The sequence below is a fragment of the Hyposmocoma kahamanoa genome, unplaced genomic scaffold (genome assembly GCF_003589595.1).
Source record: "Hyposmocoma kahamanoa isolate Upper Pololo Valley unplaced genomic scaffold, ASM358959v1 87, whole genome shotgun sequence".
Lineage (NCBI taxonomy): Eukaryota > Metazoa > Arthropoda > Insecta > Lepidoptera > Cosmopterigidae > Hyposmocoma > Hyposmocoma kahamanoa.
This window is the reverse complement of record NW_020654422.1, coordinates 14,997,715-15,016,452: the sequence shown is the minus strand read 5'-3', so window position 1 is coordinate 15,016,452 and position 18,738 is coordinate 14,997,715. Positions and strand designations below refer to the sequence as shown.

At 37.8% G+C, this 18,738-nt stretch overlaps 1 protein-coding gene across 1 annotated transcript in view; it reads left to right on the top strand.

Moving 5' to 3' along the window:
• The first annotated feature begins 298 nt into the window (after nucleotides 1-298).
• Nucleotides 299-18,738, top strand: part of LOC113235391 (nephrin-like) — a 187,437-nt gene continuing 168,997 nt past the window's right edge. The window contains exon 1 of the mRNA XM_026471070.1: nucleotides 299-374. Within this exon, the coding sequence (XP_026326855.1) occupies nucleotides 299-374 (76 nt within the window). The remainder of the gene's footprint in view (nucleotides 375-18,738) is intronic.

The following is an 18,738-nucleotide window of genomic DNA, read 5'->3' as shown; positions in this document are numbered from 1 at the left end:
TAGCAATGTACAGAAAAGTGAAAATATTATATGAAACCAGAAGCTTTGTTCATAACTTAAAAAATGTTATAATATAAAATTTATTTATTACGAACAAATTGCCCAAAAACTCTGTAGCCGCAACACTAAATTATCAAAGGAGCGCGGTGCCTGATGTAATTGATCTGAATTTTAAACAAAATTTCAATTTGACTTTCTGTTGTTTCAGGTTGAGGGGAGGTTACGGAGAATTTCGGTGAAAATGTAATCTTGAGGTATTTGTGAAGTGTTGGTGGATATTTGGCCGATCTAGGAAGGGATGGAGGTGCCGCGGGCTAGCCCCACTCGGATGCTCTCTCTTTGGACTCTGTTGATTGGCAGTTTCAACATCACAGGTTTGTTTTATATTTTTTTTATGTTTACCACTGCCCGAGTATTTTTACTTTACCATGGAAATATCTTTTGTGTCTTGGCTCGAGTATATAGATACTCAGTCTACTGTTTTTGTGATTGTGCTGGATCTAGAAAGAACTTAGAACTGAAAAAGCATCTTTAACTCATTATTTGTCATACTGTTAGCCTCTAAAGATTTTACGAGGGCCAAATGGGTAGTAGAGTAAATACAAAGTACGGCACGGTTTTAGGTTACACACAAATATGTTGAATTATATATATTTTTTTGTAATTTTGTGTCCTAGATTGCACAGATTTTTGTGACAAAGATTCGTTCGTTCTTGAATCTACCAAGGAGCGTTCTGTTTAAAGAATAGTTTGTTTATCATATCGCTACAGATGGAACATAAATCAGTACGCAAAATGAATTCCTCTTTCAAGAAATTCTAAGTAATAAGTATATAGTATATTTGTTTCCGAGTTTAGATGACTATTTTATCTTTTCAACAGACTTCTGAAAAGCTCTTAAAAATATTTAAGAAATAGAGAATATAAAGATTTATATTAAACATTTTCTAATGCCGGATGTTCCTAACTCTTGTCTTCTAACTTATTTATGTATATTTACTTATAGCTTTTATATAATATAGTATACATGTAGCACACGTGTATTGTAAATGTGTAGTGTGGCATAAAGAAGAGGATACACAGAGCATGTACCATTTCCTTAGGTCTCAGCCGACGCTGAAACAGGAACGACTGAAAATCAGCGTCTGTCTCGCCTGAGGACATATTGCTGAGACATATAGTGAGAGCGATCAAGGCTTTTTACAACTCCCATGGTCACGTCACACTGACATTGAACGTAGGTTTGTTTAAAAAACAAATATACGTGATTTAGATGAGACAATAGTTTTATTTTCACTAAGTAACAATCTCGAAAACCCAAGTACTCGATATTTACTGTATCCCATTGGTCTTCAAAAAATTTTCCACTGCTATCCGTCTTTGGCGTTTTTCCACCACTCCTTTTCAAACTCATCGAAGTCATCCCATCAACGCTTTCTCGGCCGGCCCCAAAGTCGCCATCTGTCCTTACACACCCAAGGAATGATCCAATCGCCCACTTCTTGAGTTGCATCCTGGCAACGAGGTCCGTCCAATTCCATTTGCGTTTGGGTGTTTAGCTCCCTACAACGGCAATGCCATCGAACGCAGCATTGTATTGCGCACTCGGTCAATGTGTTTAAAGCCCAGAATGCTCAGATGTTGAGTTTGGATTTTAAGAAGTGGGTCAGCGAACATATCTGCTTATTAGTTTAGAATGGGTAGGGCGTACATAATAATTAATGATAGTAAAATCTTTATTTACCAAAAGCAGGATTACAATATTCATAATGCTATTTTGAAATGAAATTTGTTTGCTTGTGTCATTTTTTGGTGTAACATTTTGGTGTTCAGTAAACCAAAACAGTAAGTATGACAAAAAATATACCAATAATGGCGTGTAAATATTCTTATGTAAACTACTATAAATTATGAGAATCATTGGTTTAGAATATTATACATTTAAATTAGTTTCTAATTATATTTAAGTTATGCTAAATCAATATTATAGGTTTTACTATTATATTTATATTTCATGCCAAGCTGAAGAGTAGCCTAGTCTTAGCGAAATGAAAATGCAGAATATTTATTGTAAGAGATTATAAAAGAGGAAAAGGAAATGATGTAACAAAATAATAAAATGATATAAAAAAGGTACAATTATTATAAAACACTGCCTATATAACTAGTATAATGCACAATACTCACCCTAAGAGGGTATATAATATAACTGTATAATTTTAATAGTAATCGATATGAAGCTTAACAATAAGGAAATGAAGGTGATTTATGTGCACGTCTTCTTGTGTCAAGAATTTTGATGGAATTGACGTCAGATAGAACAAACGAAAGAATAGTGAAGGAAAAAGGAATTCGAGAAAAACCCAAAATTTCAAAAAATAAGAGGCCAGGAACCAGAAAAGATTACGAAAAGGTGGGGTGACGGTGAAAGAGGTCAGCGTGTGTAACGATTCGACATACGAATATCACATTTCATGTGCTGTCCTTGAAGGATCAGTAGCTTTTCCAGGAGTGCTAGATGCAACGATCGATTTTCATCTCTCGCCTATTTTCCCAGGTTACTGACGATTTTTACTAATTTAAAGATATTAGTAATGTCCTCCTTGTCATAACTAATGCACTTGGACTTTGGTAACCTAGTATTTTTTTCTTTGAAAAATGTCGATTACGCTGATTTTGCTTAACAATAAAACAGAAACTAAATAAGATATTTAAAAAACAGCTTATAGGGGTTATAATTATTATTACAAAGATTGAACACTTAGAAAAAATCTTTCTATCCGGCTGGATTCGAACCAATAAACTGTGCCAGACAAACTAACGGACCTTACGAATTAGTCTATGTGCTTGTTGCAAATCGTTTTGATTTTAACGACTTTTTGCCGTAGTGCCATCTATGAGAAATGTATTTCGTCTGGAAGACGTTGGTTCGCATTCAGCCGGATCGAAGGAATTCTTGTTCGATATGTATTAATAATTATAACAAACTAGTGGAGTAATTTTACAAAAATAATTGAATATCATGGTGGTCAAACGCTTTCTCTGATTCCAGATATGTTAAGGAATACAATTTCTATCTAGTGACAAAAAATACAACAAAAAATACAATCTAATCATTATATTGTAATATTTTCCTGCTTACAATTTCTTTTTTCCTTATAATAATATAATTACAAATTATCGTACAACGTTCGTTGTTCACATCATATTACCAATGGAATATCTCTTATACCTTATTACATCTTTTTCACTTACCTTGTGAACTAAATTGTTTAGTAGATTATAATGTAACAATGTGATAAAAATACCGCGCTAATGGCTTATCATGGCAACGTGTCTTCTGATTTGAGTTATGGGCTTCTATTGTGGGGGAATTGTGTTGACACTGAGAAAGCCTTTGTACTACAGAAGAAATATGTGAGAGCGATTTACCAAGTCGGACCCTTCGAAGGATGTAGACCTTTATGCAAGCAGCTCAGGTTACTCACGCTACCCTCCATGTACATTCTTGAGGTCTGTATGTTTGTCAAGAGAAATCTAACCATGTTCGAATAAAAACAGTACTCATATTTATCCAGTATTCCAAATCGCTTGACTGGCGCTTCTAGTAAACTACATGTTTCATGAGAAATTTCTTTTTTTAAATTTAAACCTGGATAAGTAAAACAAATTCCCCAAAGGGAATTTAAAAATTATATGTATAAAATACTATTAGACAATTGTTTTTACAGTTTAGATGAATTCCTCATTTATAAATTTATTTAAATTATTATGGTCAGAACACATTAAACATTGTAAATTAAACTTTACATCATAATTGACATAAATAATGACAAAAATTGACAAAAAATAGTAAATAATAAAGATAGATAAAATAATATTGTGTTCATTAGAACGACTGCTATGATATAATATTGTAAAAATTTGCATGTCAGAAATGGCGCAACACGCTTGCACTTATGAGACCAAGATTTATGCACATATATTTATATTATGCACTTTTACCATCACCAATACCGGTGTTTGCTTGCATATAAACCATTTTCATTTTCATTTCATTTCATAGGATACAGAGGCTTTATAATTTATCAGCATAAACGTTATAAACGCCCTAGCTCTAATTTATTATTTATTTAACCTATTTATTTCGTACAGGGACAAAAGCCAAGATTTTATCCGAGAGATGTTGGTTTCAAGTTAGAGCATGACGCGGTTTAATGAAGAATTAATTAGGTTACACAATAAAATGAACCATTGATCATAGGATAAAATTATTTAAACTGCCTCATTATCGTTATAGCGGCTTTTTGTGATCCAGTATTGGAGACCTCTTCTCTCTTCCTCCACTCTGCCGCACCCATGTCCCCTCTGGTTCCATTCAAGTACTCGCCTTGTCCAGCGCCTCTCGTCCTTTCTCCGTTGGGCAACCGAATACATCAATAGCTTCCTTTACACAGTCAGTTTGTAGCGCGTGATGAGGAGCGTACAGGATTGCGCGCGGGAAAGCCTGCGCGCGCAATAGTGCGCGATTACCTGTTTGAATTTTTTTTAGCTAACGTTCTTTCGCGCGCGGTTGCTCGTGTTCGTTTGTGTTACAACGGAAAGAGCGTCCATGTAAAGGCTAATAGCGCAAAATAGACCGCGTGAAACTGGCGCGTGTTGGAGTGAGCAATTGCGCACGCGACTGGGAGCGCAATCGCGCATGTTTGCTGTATCACGCGCTATGGAGTGTCTGTGTAAAACCCGCCAATTACACTTTACCAAATAAAGTACCTCAGGTAACGATACTGCGACCCAATGGGCCTACTCTATGAGTTTATAAGGAACCAGCCTTTTTCTATACAGTTCAGTTTACGTGATGAAACTGAATTATTTAAATTTGTATTTTATTCGTAGAGTTTTACTTTTTAAACATTAATTATTGCTTTTGGCCTTCTAATGCTGTCACCTAAAGAGCGAATAAAACTATACAATGAATGACATAAAAAAAATACCTATATTACTCTAGGAGTGCTCTAGAGGTGCTAACCGAGTGTGTTTGAAAAGGGAAACTTTTCTAAAATAATTTTATTGTTGATTAAGCAAATCTTAAAGAAAATTTATATTATCGGCAACTTTTCAATAACACTACAATATTTGTCGTAAGACAAAATTGCATGTCATATCTTGTCATTATCATTGAAATTGTTGTAGTGGCTTGCTATTACCCGCTCACAGGATGCGCTCCTCCTACCGCAAAATGGCGGCTATTTGGTTTCGCAAATTAGAAAAGCATTCAGTTTAAATACAAGTTTTTATAAATAAATATTATTATTCTGCATTGCTAAATAAACATCCTCCGTACTATCTACAAAAACATCTCAAATAAAATGCAGTAATACACCGCAAATCCTGCACTTAAAAGCGCTAATGAAATTTTTGGTGTACTTGGATAAATATGATAATATTCCGTTTGAGTGGTTCTAACGTTTACCATGAAATTACTCCTTAAAGTATAGTTTATAAACATTTATATTCAGGGTAAATTTAAAAAACGCTACTTACGGTATGTTTTCAATAAATAAACACTGAAATCACCAGCCCGAACAATAACACTCACGATTGTCGTGACGTATTTTTGAAGTTGTTTATTTTTTTTAAATGACAGACCCAGGCATTAAAAACTTTATGGTTTGCTAGAGTAGTTACCGAAATAGCAATTAATATTAGTTCTTTTACCTGTTATAACTTCGATATCCGATAAATCGGTATAAAATCATCACCGGCACCTCTAGGTGTGGTATGCGTCGACGGCTGCATGTATCGCGTGAGCGGTTATATGACATAATTTGAATTCGTCTCTCCTTAAAATTAACTTTGCTTTCCTTCAGAAAAAAAACATCAAGGCTACAAAATTTAAAAAAACAGCAAAGAGTTCAGATACAGAAAATATAAAAAATATAATCTTGTAAAAACTTCAAAAAACGAGGAGGTTCTCAATTGCTCTGTATTTTTTGTGTGTGTATGTTACGCGATTATTCCGACATTTGAGAAAGATTTCGATGATTCTTTTTTTGTTGGAAAGGAGTTGGATACCTCATTCAGTGGCCGTGTCTAAATTTAAAGAAAATATTCCACCTCTAAGGGTGGTAAATTAGGGGATGAATCTGGTTTATTGAATTTTACCTACTTTCCGTTAACCGATTTCAGTAAAACTTGGCACATAGATGTAATTCCAATTAAAATAAAACAGCCAACCTTCGAGATCGATATTTTATAAGAAACCTTATAATTATCTAAGGAAAGTTAGTTACGAGTAAATTTTATTTGAATTACGTATTCTGACAGTTCAGGAACCAGAAAGAGAAAACAGGTGAATAGCTTTTGAATGGTCAACGTAAACTGCATAGCAACCTGCCATCAATCTTCTTCTCTTCAACAATCTTCTGTCACTACAATGGCATACATTAAACTATTGCGGCACCGAACTCAACCACGCCGCTCAGCCGGCCATGTCACTAGTAGCCGCTATTAAATCTTCAAGCGTACAGGTGTTAAGGCACGCAGGGCATATTGTGAGTTGGGCCATCGTTTGATACATACCGTACAAACAATCCGGATTAGAACCATTCAAAAATGAATCCAAAGCCTATTTAACGATTTTCAAATCCTCCACGAAAAGTCGTATCCAAGAGGAAGACTCTCAGAAGGCGGGACAAAAGTAGATACTCAGAGTAGGTACTCTTTCGCGCTAAAGGTTACACCTTGCCTGAGCTGGTTCAATAATCAGAGGATCGAGACAATGCAGCACCAACCTAGAGTTAATGATTCCCCGTTGCATTGTCAATGGAGTACAGCAAGTTTGGGGCCACCAACTCTGAACGTCTTTCCGCGAATATCAAGACTCCTTGACGTAAGTGTTCTAAATATATTAAAATTTCGATGTCCGGTTCATGAAGATATTTCAAAATCTTTTTTCGTTGCTTTAGGACTATATCACAACATCGTGATATTAAATAAACTTAAAAAAACTATATATGCCGTATACATCGAGTATATAACCATAAATAGAGATGAAATCTCGTTTCATTTGTTAGAAAACTATTCTGCCAAATCATTACGATGATATCTGTTCTCCGATTGGCCAGCCCGAATTCGAAACAATTCACGGGTGTCGTCAATTGTTTCACCTCAAATAGACCAGTTTAACTTGAGCTTTGCTGTAATGGACGAAAATTGAAAAATTACATATTTAATATTTAATTAACAGATGAAATGTGATTCCGTTTGTTTTGTAATTAGATGTTTTGCAGTTTTTCCTACACCATTGAATTTAACAGCCCCCCAATGTTAGAGATATTATCTTTATTACAATAAATACAGAATATTTTTGGAATATACGGAGACGTACACACAGGTCAGTTGTTGGTGCTGCACTATTTCAGCTTTCTAATTTGGGGTTTCAGCGCAAAGAAGAGGTGGTATTTAAAAGTGATATAAGGCCCATTTGCCTAATGGGTAACTTATTTCGTCTCTATTTCTGGTTATATACTCGATGGCCGGAAATCAACAGTTGTCGTTTATGTCTTAGATTCAAACTGTTTAATTATCACTAGTTACAGGTTTCTTGGCGTGGTATTATTTTCTTTTATTTTGTCGACACGAGTACATGCCCCATAATCGCGGATTGGCTGTCAAGGGGCAGATGACAGCTTTAAGAACAGATATATCTGTCTACCCTCTTTCGCTGTCGACGACTGCCGTCATCTCGGTTACTTGCAGCATTACCATTTCCACTCCGTTTTTTCAGGTAAGAAACCTGTAACACGTGATAATCGTTTAGTGAACAATGACACAAGTTTTAAATTTCTATCGATATGTTTCTTGTAGTTTTTGTTTACCATAAAAGGCGAGATTTGTTCTTGTTACATCATTATTGCCTCCGTGGCCGGACGGTTACCATGCCGAACTGCCACACGGGGGTTCCAGGTTCGATTCCCGGGCCGAGAGAAATATTTGTGTGGCCTACATTTATTTCTCTTGTGAGTTTGGGCGTCATTTGTGGTTATCTATGTATGTTGAGTGTGTGCGTTGAGTGTGTGCGTTATTATTACAAGAACAAATCTCACTCTTTTGTTTCATACCGAGTCCCAGGGGTTGGAAAATCCTAATAGCAATAAATCTTTCTTCATTACGACAAAGTTGCAAACCTCTTACTTGTTACATTATCGAGAATTGTTTATTAAAACAACATTGGATAGGGGATCGAATTTCTAAGTGTTTAGAACTTGAGAGCTCAATTACGTAGAGCGCAGGCTTGTGCGAATCGAGTTCATTGAAATGCTTTGATGGAAATATCAATAGTCCTATTTTCGTTTTGTTTTGGGAAAATGTTTTCTGAAATGCAATTAGATTAAAACAAAACCAATTGATGTGATTCTCAAGAGATCTGCCTTATCGTACAGGAAATTTCAAAACCACCTTCATTCATTCGCATTTCCGAGAGTGTGCGTAGGTATTTTACATTTTACTTCCACCCTCGCAGTTGCACCCTTAACAACTGTAAAGTCTCTGGAACAGAACATCCTTATATCGCTGACTTATCACCCTTTTGCACTTTGCTTCAGCCTAGCTGATGCATATATACCAAAGGAGTGGAATACACTGCCGGCATCTGGGTTTCCCAACGTAACTTGGCTTAACATCAGATGATAAAGTGAATGAACTTTCGTTTATTTTACACAAAAAAGGAAAAACCTACGAGAATTCATAAATCTCCCACAAGATGTCGCTTACGGCGTTGAGAGCCGAAAAGCACAATAGATAGACCTATAACAGACACATGAAGATACCAGGGAAAGAATGATCAAAGTCACTTAAAACACGTTTTAAGTTAGTACCGCCGTCCAGCTCGGTAAACGCTGAGCGTATTTACCTAAATCAGAAAAAGGCTATAAGGTTCAATGTCCTGTAACTTTAGTCATAAAAATGCTTGCGACTAAATGGTAGAAAACTTTAAAAAGATTTATAAATATTTTTAGTTAAAATACCGTTACGTACATTTATGTCAGCATTTACTTTATTTCAGGTAGTATTTGTAAGTGTCTATTTCACCAATATCCGCTCACGCGATCCATGCAGCCGTAGACGCATACCACACCTAGAGGTGCCGGTGATGATTTTATACCGATTTATCGGATATCGAAGTTATAACAGGTAAAAGAACTAATATTAATTGCTATTTCGGTAACTACTCTAACAAACCATAAAGTTTTTAAAGCCTGGGCCTGTCATTTAAAAAAAATAAACATCGTCAAAAATACGTCACGACAATCGTGTGTGTTATTGTTTGGGCTGGTGATTTCGGTGTTTATTTATTGAAAACATACCGTAAGTAGCATTTTTTAAGTTTACCCTGAATATAAATGTTTATAAACTATACTTTAAGGAGTAATTTCATGGTAAACGTTAGAACTACTCAAACGGAATATTATCATATTTAGCCAAGTACACCAAAAATTTCATTAGTGCTTTTTAAGTGCAGGATTTGCGGTGTATTACTGCATTTTATTTAAGATGTTTTTGTTGGTAGTACGGAGGATATTTATTTAGCAATGCAAAATAATAATTTTTATTTATAAAAACTTGTATTTAAACTGAATCCTTTTCTATTTTGCGAAACCAAATAGCCGCCATTTTGCGGTAGGAGGAGCGCATCGCGTGAGCGGACATTTGAAACATTTTCGAATTAAAAATTATTCTTTCCTAAAATTCTCCTCAAGCGATTTTGGTAGTTCTTTCCCTGGACTCTGCACATAGAAGTTACAGCATGGTCACAGGTTGTAGTCATCTCGGATCGGTGGAATTTTCTCTGTGTTCGATCTTTTGTATTAATTGACAACAAATTCAAGTGTAACTTGGAAGAGATTTGTTTTTACATTTTTATTCTAACAGTCAGTAAACCGCACGCAAAAATATTCCATGACACATAATTAGAACCACTATAATGCCCTAACTTTAAACAATGTTTGATTGATAATTAAACATTGTTTTTTTAACCATTAAACATTTCGTGACTATCATGAACATGTGTTTTATTTCTGAAACAACAACAATTAATTTACAGGCGTCCCGCTCTGAGGGAAAAAAATAATGGTGACGTTATCCGTTCCACACGTCTATATTGAATTTTAAAATCCGAATTGAAAATAGCTTTGGAAATCAATAAATATTACAACTGTTATTGTTAGTGTAGAACGACAAGACGTTATTACACAATGCTCATTATATTCGTAAGTAGAAAGAAAGAAAGAAACATTTATTCGGCTATTCAAAAATAATATTAGAACATAATCCCTAATACAAGATCTGTTAAAAAACAAAAAAAAAGAAGATAGGTAAATAATAGATTAAAAACTAATAAAGTACACAATATTTACCGAAAAGGTTAACCAGCTCAGTATTAAGCTGGGTAGGGCTTCGATACTGGTATTGGTGCCTAAGAGCCTAAGAGAGGAGGAGGGGAGGTTTCAAATACTTTACATGCAAATGCTCAGTATATCAGTATTTAAAACCAAGAGTAAAGTAAAATAAAATTTCAAGACAAGTTATAAGATGATAAAACTAATTAAAAACGAGAATATAATTATAATTCAAAATGATTCTATAAATTTCTGCCTCCGTGGCCGGTTACCACGCCGGTCTGCCACGTAGAGGTCCTGGATTCGTTTCCCAGGCTGGGAGAAATATGTGTATGGCCTACGATTATTTCTCTCGTGAGTTTGGGTATAATTTGTGGTGGTCTATGTATGGTCCGTGGCACCAGCGCCACAGGTTTTTCCCAGTGTGGGGGCTATGAGTGTGTAACGTTATTATTATATACATATATTAACTGTGCGTTGTGCTTTTAATAAAACTAGCTAGCCAATAGTAATATAAAAAATAAAAAATGTTCACGATAATAATGTCTGAGAAATAATTGTAATAATTGAGATAAACAATGACTGATAAATAATTGTAACAATTAATATATATGATAGAATAATTTTAAATTAGATGGAAGCTGTCGCTGTTTATCTGTTGTATCAATGTTATTTCCACAATTTTTCTACGGAAGCCCGATACAGAAACTACATGTGTTTTACTCTAACCCGGGTTAGTATGAGAAGCTGAAACTGGGGGTCTACTCTCGATCTCCGTCCGACATCCGTCCGAAACAATTACTGCCAAATAAGCAATACTTGACCAAATTAATACACGCGTGATGCGAATGAAGCTTCATACTGGATACTTGTCTTTTAATTTTGTCGAATATTACTTATTTGACAGTAATTGTTTCGGACGGATGTCTGACGGAGACCGAGAGTAGACCCCCTGTTTTGGTAGGTATATTGAAAAGTCGATTGGATAAACTGTTAATAGCACATACCGTGTTAATGATATAGAATTATAGGACACCACGATATATCGCACACATCATACATATTTAATAACGGCACTGGATTTAATGACACCATATTTCATAGGTAATGATAGGAGTTGACAATATTTAAAAGGGACCGAATCACGAATAATGTTGGCGACTAATGGTTTGACGGTTGAAACCTACTATAGTTAATGGGTAAACAGTGATGCTTTATTTTGTTTTATTTACGCTTCATTCCCACCGGACGTATTGGCAACGATAAGAGTTCCCTAGCGGCCGTTTTGGGACGAAGGATACACGGTGACTTGAGAAACAATTGATTATTTAACCTCCATCAAAGTTGTTTTTTGTTATAATTCGTTTCACTTGCAAAGCGTAATTGAATCGTTAAGCAAAACAAATGATATTGACGTGTTCAGCAACATTGAATCAAAATTTCTAACATCCGCTGGTTACTATTTGGAGGCGGTCACCGCCCAAAGCTCTGTGGTCCAAATTCCGCTTCCTATCTTTGGCCGGTGATCGACTCAACCTTTTTTTGTGACTATGACTTACATGTTTAGTTATAAGTACTGTAAGTGTAAGTTGTACAAACTAAATAAATAAAAGCTTTCGTACACTGATAAACATTCATTTTAGTCAAGTTAGATTATCAATTGAATCAATCAGGACATGATGAAATCCATTAGTTAAATGTTTTGCTACAATAATTAATTTTAGAGCTTTTTGTGAATGAGTTCGTCTTTCTGGCGCCAAGCACTAGTGGTGAAATTAAAGTACCCATCATTACTTTACGACTTAAAACTCTGAGCGACAGGCGTGTCACTTACCAACAGGTGCCCGACTTGTTCGTCGCATCACTTGGTATCATGAAAAAAATATTTATTGCTGCAAAAATATAAGGAACTTGTTACAAGGAAGTAAGAACAAATATGATCACCATAAACAACACTTTGTGTGTTTTAATAATATTGTGTAGTGGATTAAACTTGACTTGTTATTTTTCTAATTACATAATTCTTGTGGTTAACAACATTAACCTGTTAAATTTAGCGTCGCCAACATGATAATGTTGTACACTAAGAAAAAAACTTTATTGACAAACACTTTATAGACGGTATTCGTTTCCCATAACACGGTTTTTATTGTCACGAAACTACAAATGATTACCTATGACAAAGTTTTATTGTCATGAAAGTAAACACCTCTGTCGGATCTCGGATAACGAAGTTTTTCTTAGAGTAGTTCCGCAATTGCACCAATGTAACGTAATTGTGTTACACTAGAATTGGGGTTTAGTTCCAACCATTAATACTAACACCTTTTCAAATAGGGACTTCTCTAATATACCGAAAAAAATAATATTAAATATTTATAACTAACTTAAATATTTCTAGACCAAAATAACTGTATACTTCGATTCAATCCGTTTTAAACAAAAGTAAACAAACAAGTCATTGACCCGACCATGAACGGTCGTTAGTGATGGCCAATTGTAATGCCAACTACAAATCGATTAACTATTTGAATGAATCTATTTCTTTAATTGAGTCATACTAGCGATCTTTCTTACTTATGTAAGGAAGGTCGCTAGTATGACTAAAAACCATACTTAAAATTTCCGAAATCATAGTTTTAAATCCTCTTACAAATCCTTACACTTAGATACTCGTTCAATTGTGATTGAAATTTTCGATTACAAAAACTCGAATTGAATAAACCGAATGTTTTATTTTCGTACAGCACTATGCAACTATAGTAGTGGTTGTATAGTTGAAAAACAACCTCGCGTTTGGACTACCATTTTTCAAATACGATTCTACGATGCTATACGAATGAATATTGTTGGAAAAAGTGATGACAGGTCGAAATCTTCGAAATATACATGAAAGTGTTACTTATTCGATCTGTTGACTGATTGTTTTAGAATTTTAACCAAACAGTTTTGTTACTTTTTGTTTAAAATGCATTTGAACAGATCCTCATCATACCCTCTATATTTTGTCTTTACGTTCACATTGAATGAACCTGATTCACATTAGAATAAGATCTTGTATCCTACAGTTGGAATCATATTTCATCATCATCCACCCCTTTTGTACGTCTCACTGCTGAGGTGTCCTCTCAGGTGAAGGTTTAGGCCATAGTCCACCAACCTGGCCCAATGAGGACTTCAGACGTTTTCCAATAGTCGTGAATTTTCCTCGAAATATAGTTCTCATCACGATGTTTTCCTGTACCAAAAATATCATATTTGTGTTATTCATATTTCCTTCGTAAATCATGTTTATAGGTAACTAATAGCTAGCTACTTCCCTTAAGGTAGCCTGTTTACCAAATTGTATACCATAAAAAATGTCATACGTTATTACAAACATAATGGTGATTGCTGAATATGAACGCAGTTTTAACATGTGTTCGATTGGTAAATTTAAACAATTTCTGCTTCAAATAAATTGAACATGAGGTCTCGCGACCGGAGTAACGTATATGTTTTCATTCTCTTTGTTTATCTTTGACTACGTATGATTGTAATAATGTATTATATACAATCAGTCATACCTCGAACTGTTATTTATAAAATATTCGTTACAAAGATTTTTGGTAGTGTAGATTAAAGACATTTGGTTATCTGATACTGCACATTGGTATTCTTAGAAGTCGTATCAGGAATTTAATGTTAGGCGACTGTACATATTACTTTTTGGCCTGTTTTGGTAGACGGCCTTCGTTGTCGAGAGGCTTGTACAGGGTCAAGAGCACGTCAAGCTTGACACTTAAAATATAAATTCAACCTTAAGCCGCTTGCGATGAACAACAGTCCAAAATACAAAGTGTCAAGTTTGACGTGCTCTTGACTGTACACCGGTTGTCAAGATGTCACCATCTCTGTCCCGAGTTCAAACTACGGCCGGGTCAGAGTAGAAAAACAAACGTTTCTATATTATCTCGGGTCTGGGTGTTTGTGGTACACTCGTTGTTTCCAATTTCCATGATACAAGTGTTTTAGCTACTTACTTTACGATTAGAGCAATGTATGTAATGTAATGTAATATTTATTTATGAACAAAAATAAGTTTGTCGATTACTCCAGTGACAACAGTCTGCTCTAAACTCATCACGCGACCGTCCTCCAAGAGGCGAGCTAAAAAACATTCTTATGAGTTACATTTACTCTTTGCTATAATTAATTTTACAATGTTACCAACATTTAAAATTAACAAAAATAATATTCCTATCACCGTCCCCTCGTGGTGGGCCACCGTGGTCCATAGGACCACAGATAATGTAATACTGTACAGATACCCAATTTTATGCTATTACATATAGTCAAGGTTATTGCTCTTGTTCATGCGTAATTATACAATAACAGAAATAATAGCATCGCAATGATTTAGATGGGACCACTCCTGCGGACTCTTTCCAACAAAAAAGGAATCATCAAAACCGGTTCACAAATGCCGCCGGAGTTATCGCGTAACATACATACACAAAAAACAAATAGAAAAATTGAGAACCTCCAGCTTTTTTTTTGAAGTGGGTAAAAAGTACATAAATAATTGAGAAACCTCCAATTTGTTACCTTTTCAACGACAGGATACCGTAAATTAATTTTATTTGAACATTCCTAAAATGTTGTTCAAATAATTTTGCATTGTTTTTTTATGTTTTATACTTTCATTTAGTACGACATACCTCACATTTTCGTGATTTAATACTTAGTATTTTATCCAAGTGTCGTCATTTACAGTTTTAAATATGTGCTAAAATTTGTATCAATAAGATACCCCATGATTAGACGTTACTGGTAGGAAAAGCGTCACGGATCCGCGTGGGATAACGAGAATATAACTCGATAACTACGACCCATCCTGTCTATTACTCCAATTCATGTACAGTATTTACCTAGTGCTCTCATACCGAATGTCTGTTGTACTAAAAAGGGCGAAAGATAATTTTAACAAAATTATATGCCTTAAAAAATTTCTCATTTCACCGATAATTGATGGGTAACATTAAAGCACTCGATTAATTAACGCAAAATTGTGAATACTTATACGAGATTTTGTAAAGCACGCCATTCATGTCGCGTTTATAATCGTTTTCAGAGCAAGTAAAATCAATAAATCATCCCTGGATAGGGCTATCGGCGAATACACAGAATACGATCTCTCATCGCTAGTGCTGATTTAAAAATTAACATCGATGTTTGGTTGTTGCCCTTTCGATAGATGAAAGTAAATAATCTGTGAGTATGAAGCGTCTTCAAAGGAATGACTAGCTTTTGATATCATTGATAAGATTGTTACGTGGAAAAGAATACCCGATACGGACAATATTTAGATGTAATTGAACCGTCAGCGTGCATTACACAAAGTATCTCTGTACATAGTGGCTGTGTGAGTGTCTGTGTGACACACACACATACATACACACACACACACACACACACACACACACACACACACACACACGCACACAAAATCATAAAAACACATGCCCTGTGCGCCTGCACAGCACATCAAGCTACACACATTTGTTCGAATATTGCCCACAGTGCAGCGGAACAAGATCTGGCAATGTGTAGCTTCATTTGCTGCCGTCTGTCCACTATAGGAAACAATAAACGGTTTTAAATATTTTATTTATTATTTACTTTTTGCCGTGGGGCGACGGCTTAAGAATACATTGTCGCCTCCCCATACATGCCCGTGGGGGTCGTAAGAGGCGACTGAGGGCGTCACAAGTGTCCATCTGCTTAGCGTTGTGGTAGGCTTTGTGCCGACTGGATAGCGACCACAGTACACACGGCGGAAAACCCTCCACAGTGAAACGCTTTTGCGAATCGCGTTCAGGGATCAGTTGGTGTATATCCAGTGCACGTGGAGTTTTCGGCGCGGTATCTGGGAGGACTGAGGCGGATATTCGCCTTGTCACTTGTTGAGGGATATCTAGTTGACCTGCCGGCCAGGGAGACCCGTAGAAACGGTTGTCCGCTGGCCGCCCGCGGTACAGTACAGGGGCCCAATAGGGACTAACTACCCCTAGAGGCTGCCTCACCATGCCGCGCATAATCTTGGGGTAGGTCGTCGTGCCGGTTAGTGACCGGAATTTGGGGTCCCGGCGGCATATCCCGGGGGGGTACGGGGACCCTTCCGTTCGGCGGGTCAGCCGGCTATCCTTCAAAAGATCAACGGCATGTATTGCAGTTCCCCTCATTTTTCTTCTTCGGTGCAGTGCCGAAGGCTTCATCTCTTCACACTACCGTCCTTCTTACCCACCATGACAGCGCAACATAAGAATGCAGATCGTTCAGCGGTGCCTAATCCCCCCACCGCATTTATTATTGAGTTCGCTAACATCCGCGGACTCCACTCCAACCTCAAAGCTGTCCACCATCACCTCGAGACAGCCCGGCCTGCCCTGCTTTTCCTGACGGAGACGCAGATTCGCCGTCCGAATGATATGAGTTACTTGAACTACCCCGGCTACTCGCTTGAGGAAAACTTTCAGGCCAAAGCCGGGGTATGTGTATATATTCATTCGGATGTGTGCTGTCGCCGTCTGCGCTGCCTGGAGGACCCCTCCTTTTCCACTATGTGGGTGCTCGTAGAATCTAGTTGTTCAGCTAGAGTCTTCGCGTGCTTATATAGATCCCACAGCGGGGATGCGGAGACAACTAGGCTCTTTGACCAACTGAGCCAGGCGACTCTTGACGCGCAGGCGCAGTTCCCATCTGCGGAGATGGTCGTGTTGGGGGACTTTAATGCTCACCATGAATCATGGTTAAGTTCCCTCAAGACTGACCATGCAGGAAGAACTGCCCACGCTTTCGCTCTCACGCATGACTTGACCCAACTGGTAACCCAGCCCACCCGGGTTCCAGACATATCGGATCATGCACCCTCTTTGCTTGACCTTCTGCTCGCGAGTCACCCTACCTACTATACAGTATCAGTCAGCGCCCCCCTGGGAAGTTCTGATCACTGTTTGGTTGGGTGTAAGGTTTCCCAAATGCCTCCAACTAAGCTGAAGGAGGTCACTCGTCGCATTTGGCACTACTCGTCGGCGGATTGGGATGGTATGCGCGACTACTTTGCGTCCATCCCTTGGTTGCAGCACTGCTTTGCGGGAAAGGATGCCTCAGCAGCTGCCGATGCTGTTGTCGATGAGATTGGAACGGCTATGAATTACTACATACCGTCTTCCAGTGTCATCGCCAATCGCAGAGGACGCCCTTGGTTCAATCGCGAATGCATGGACGCTGTTAGTGAGAAACAGGCTGCCTATCGTGGTTGGATCAAGGGTCGTGTAACAAAGGATCCCAACCTTGCGTCCCTTAAAGCAGCCTATAACAAAGCAACCAAGTCTTGCAGGAGGGCTTACATAAGAGCGGATGCCCAGCGCGTTTCACGGATTGGCCAGAAGCTGGTAGCCCATCCCACCGGTAGCCGTGCCTACTGGAGCCTGGCCAAAGCCGTGCAGTCCAATTTTTGTCGTTCGTCGCTGCCGCCTTTGAGGTATCCCAATGGATTTTTGGCCTATGGCCCCGAAGAGGAAGCCAATTTATTGGCCGACCTTTTTGGGGCTAACTCACGCATTCACGACCAAGATGCGCAACCGCCGTCAATTCCCCACTGCGGAGTCACAATGCCTGATATAGTTATCAGGCAATGTGATGTCCGCAAGGAACTGCAGACTCTTGACGTGCGGAAAGCCTATGGTCCAGATGGGATACCTCCTATCGTCCTTAAAAGGTGTGCGGCGGAGTTGTCTCCCGTACTGACGCGCTTATACCGCCTCTCATACCAATCTGGTAACGTGCCCCTAGCTTGGAGGGAGGCCAACGTGCAACCTATCCCCAAGAAAGGAGATCGGTCTGATCCGACAAACTATCGCCCAATAGCTGTCACTTCAGTGCTCTGCAAAGTGATGGAGCGGATTCTAAATATCCAGATAATCCGGCACCTGGAACGTCACTCCATTCTTAATGATCGACAGTACGGGTTTCGGCCGAACCGATCAACGGGTGACGTTCTAGCGTATCTAATGCATCTCTGGGGTGAAGCTATCGACAAACAGGGCGAAACCTTAGCGATAAGTCTGGATATTGCTAAGGCCTTTGATCGGGTCTGGCACCGTAGTCTCCTCTCCAAGCTTCCGGCATATGGTCTTCCCGGCCGCCTTTGTGAGTGGATCTCCGGCTTTCTGCGCGAGCGAAGATTGCGTGTCCTTGTTGACGGAGGCACTTTGCGGCTCGTGACAGTTAATGCTGGGGTGCCACAAGGCTCCGTGCTGTCGCCCACGCTGTTCCTTCTGCATATCAATGACTT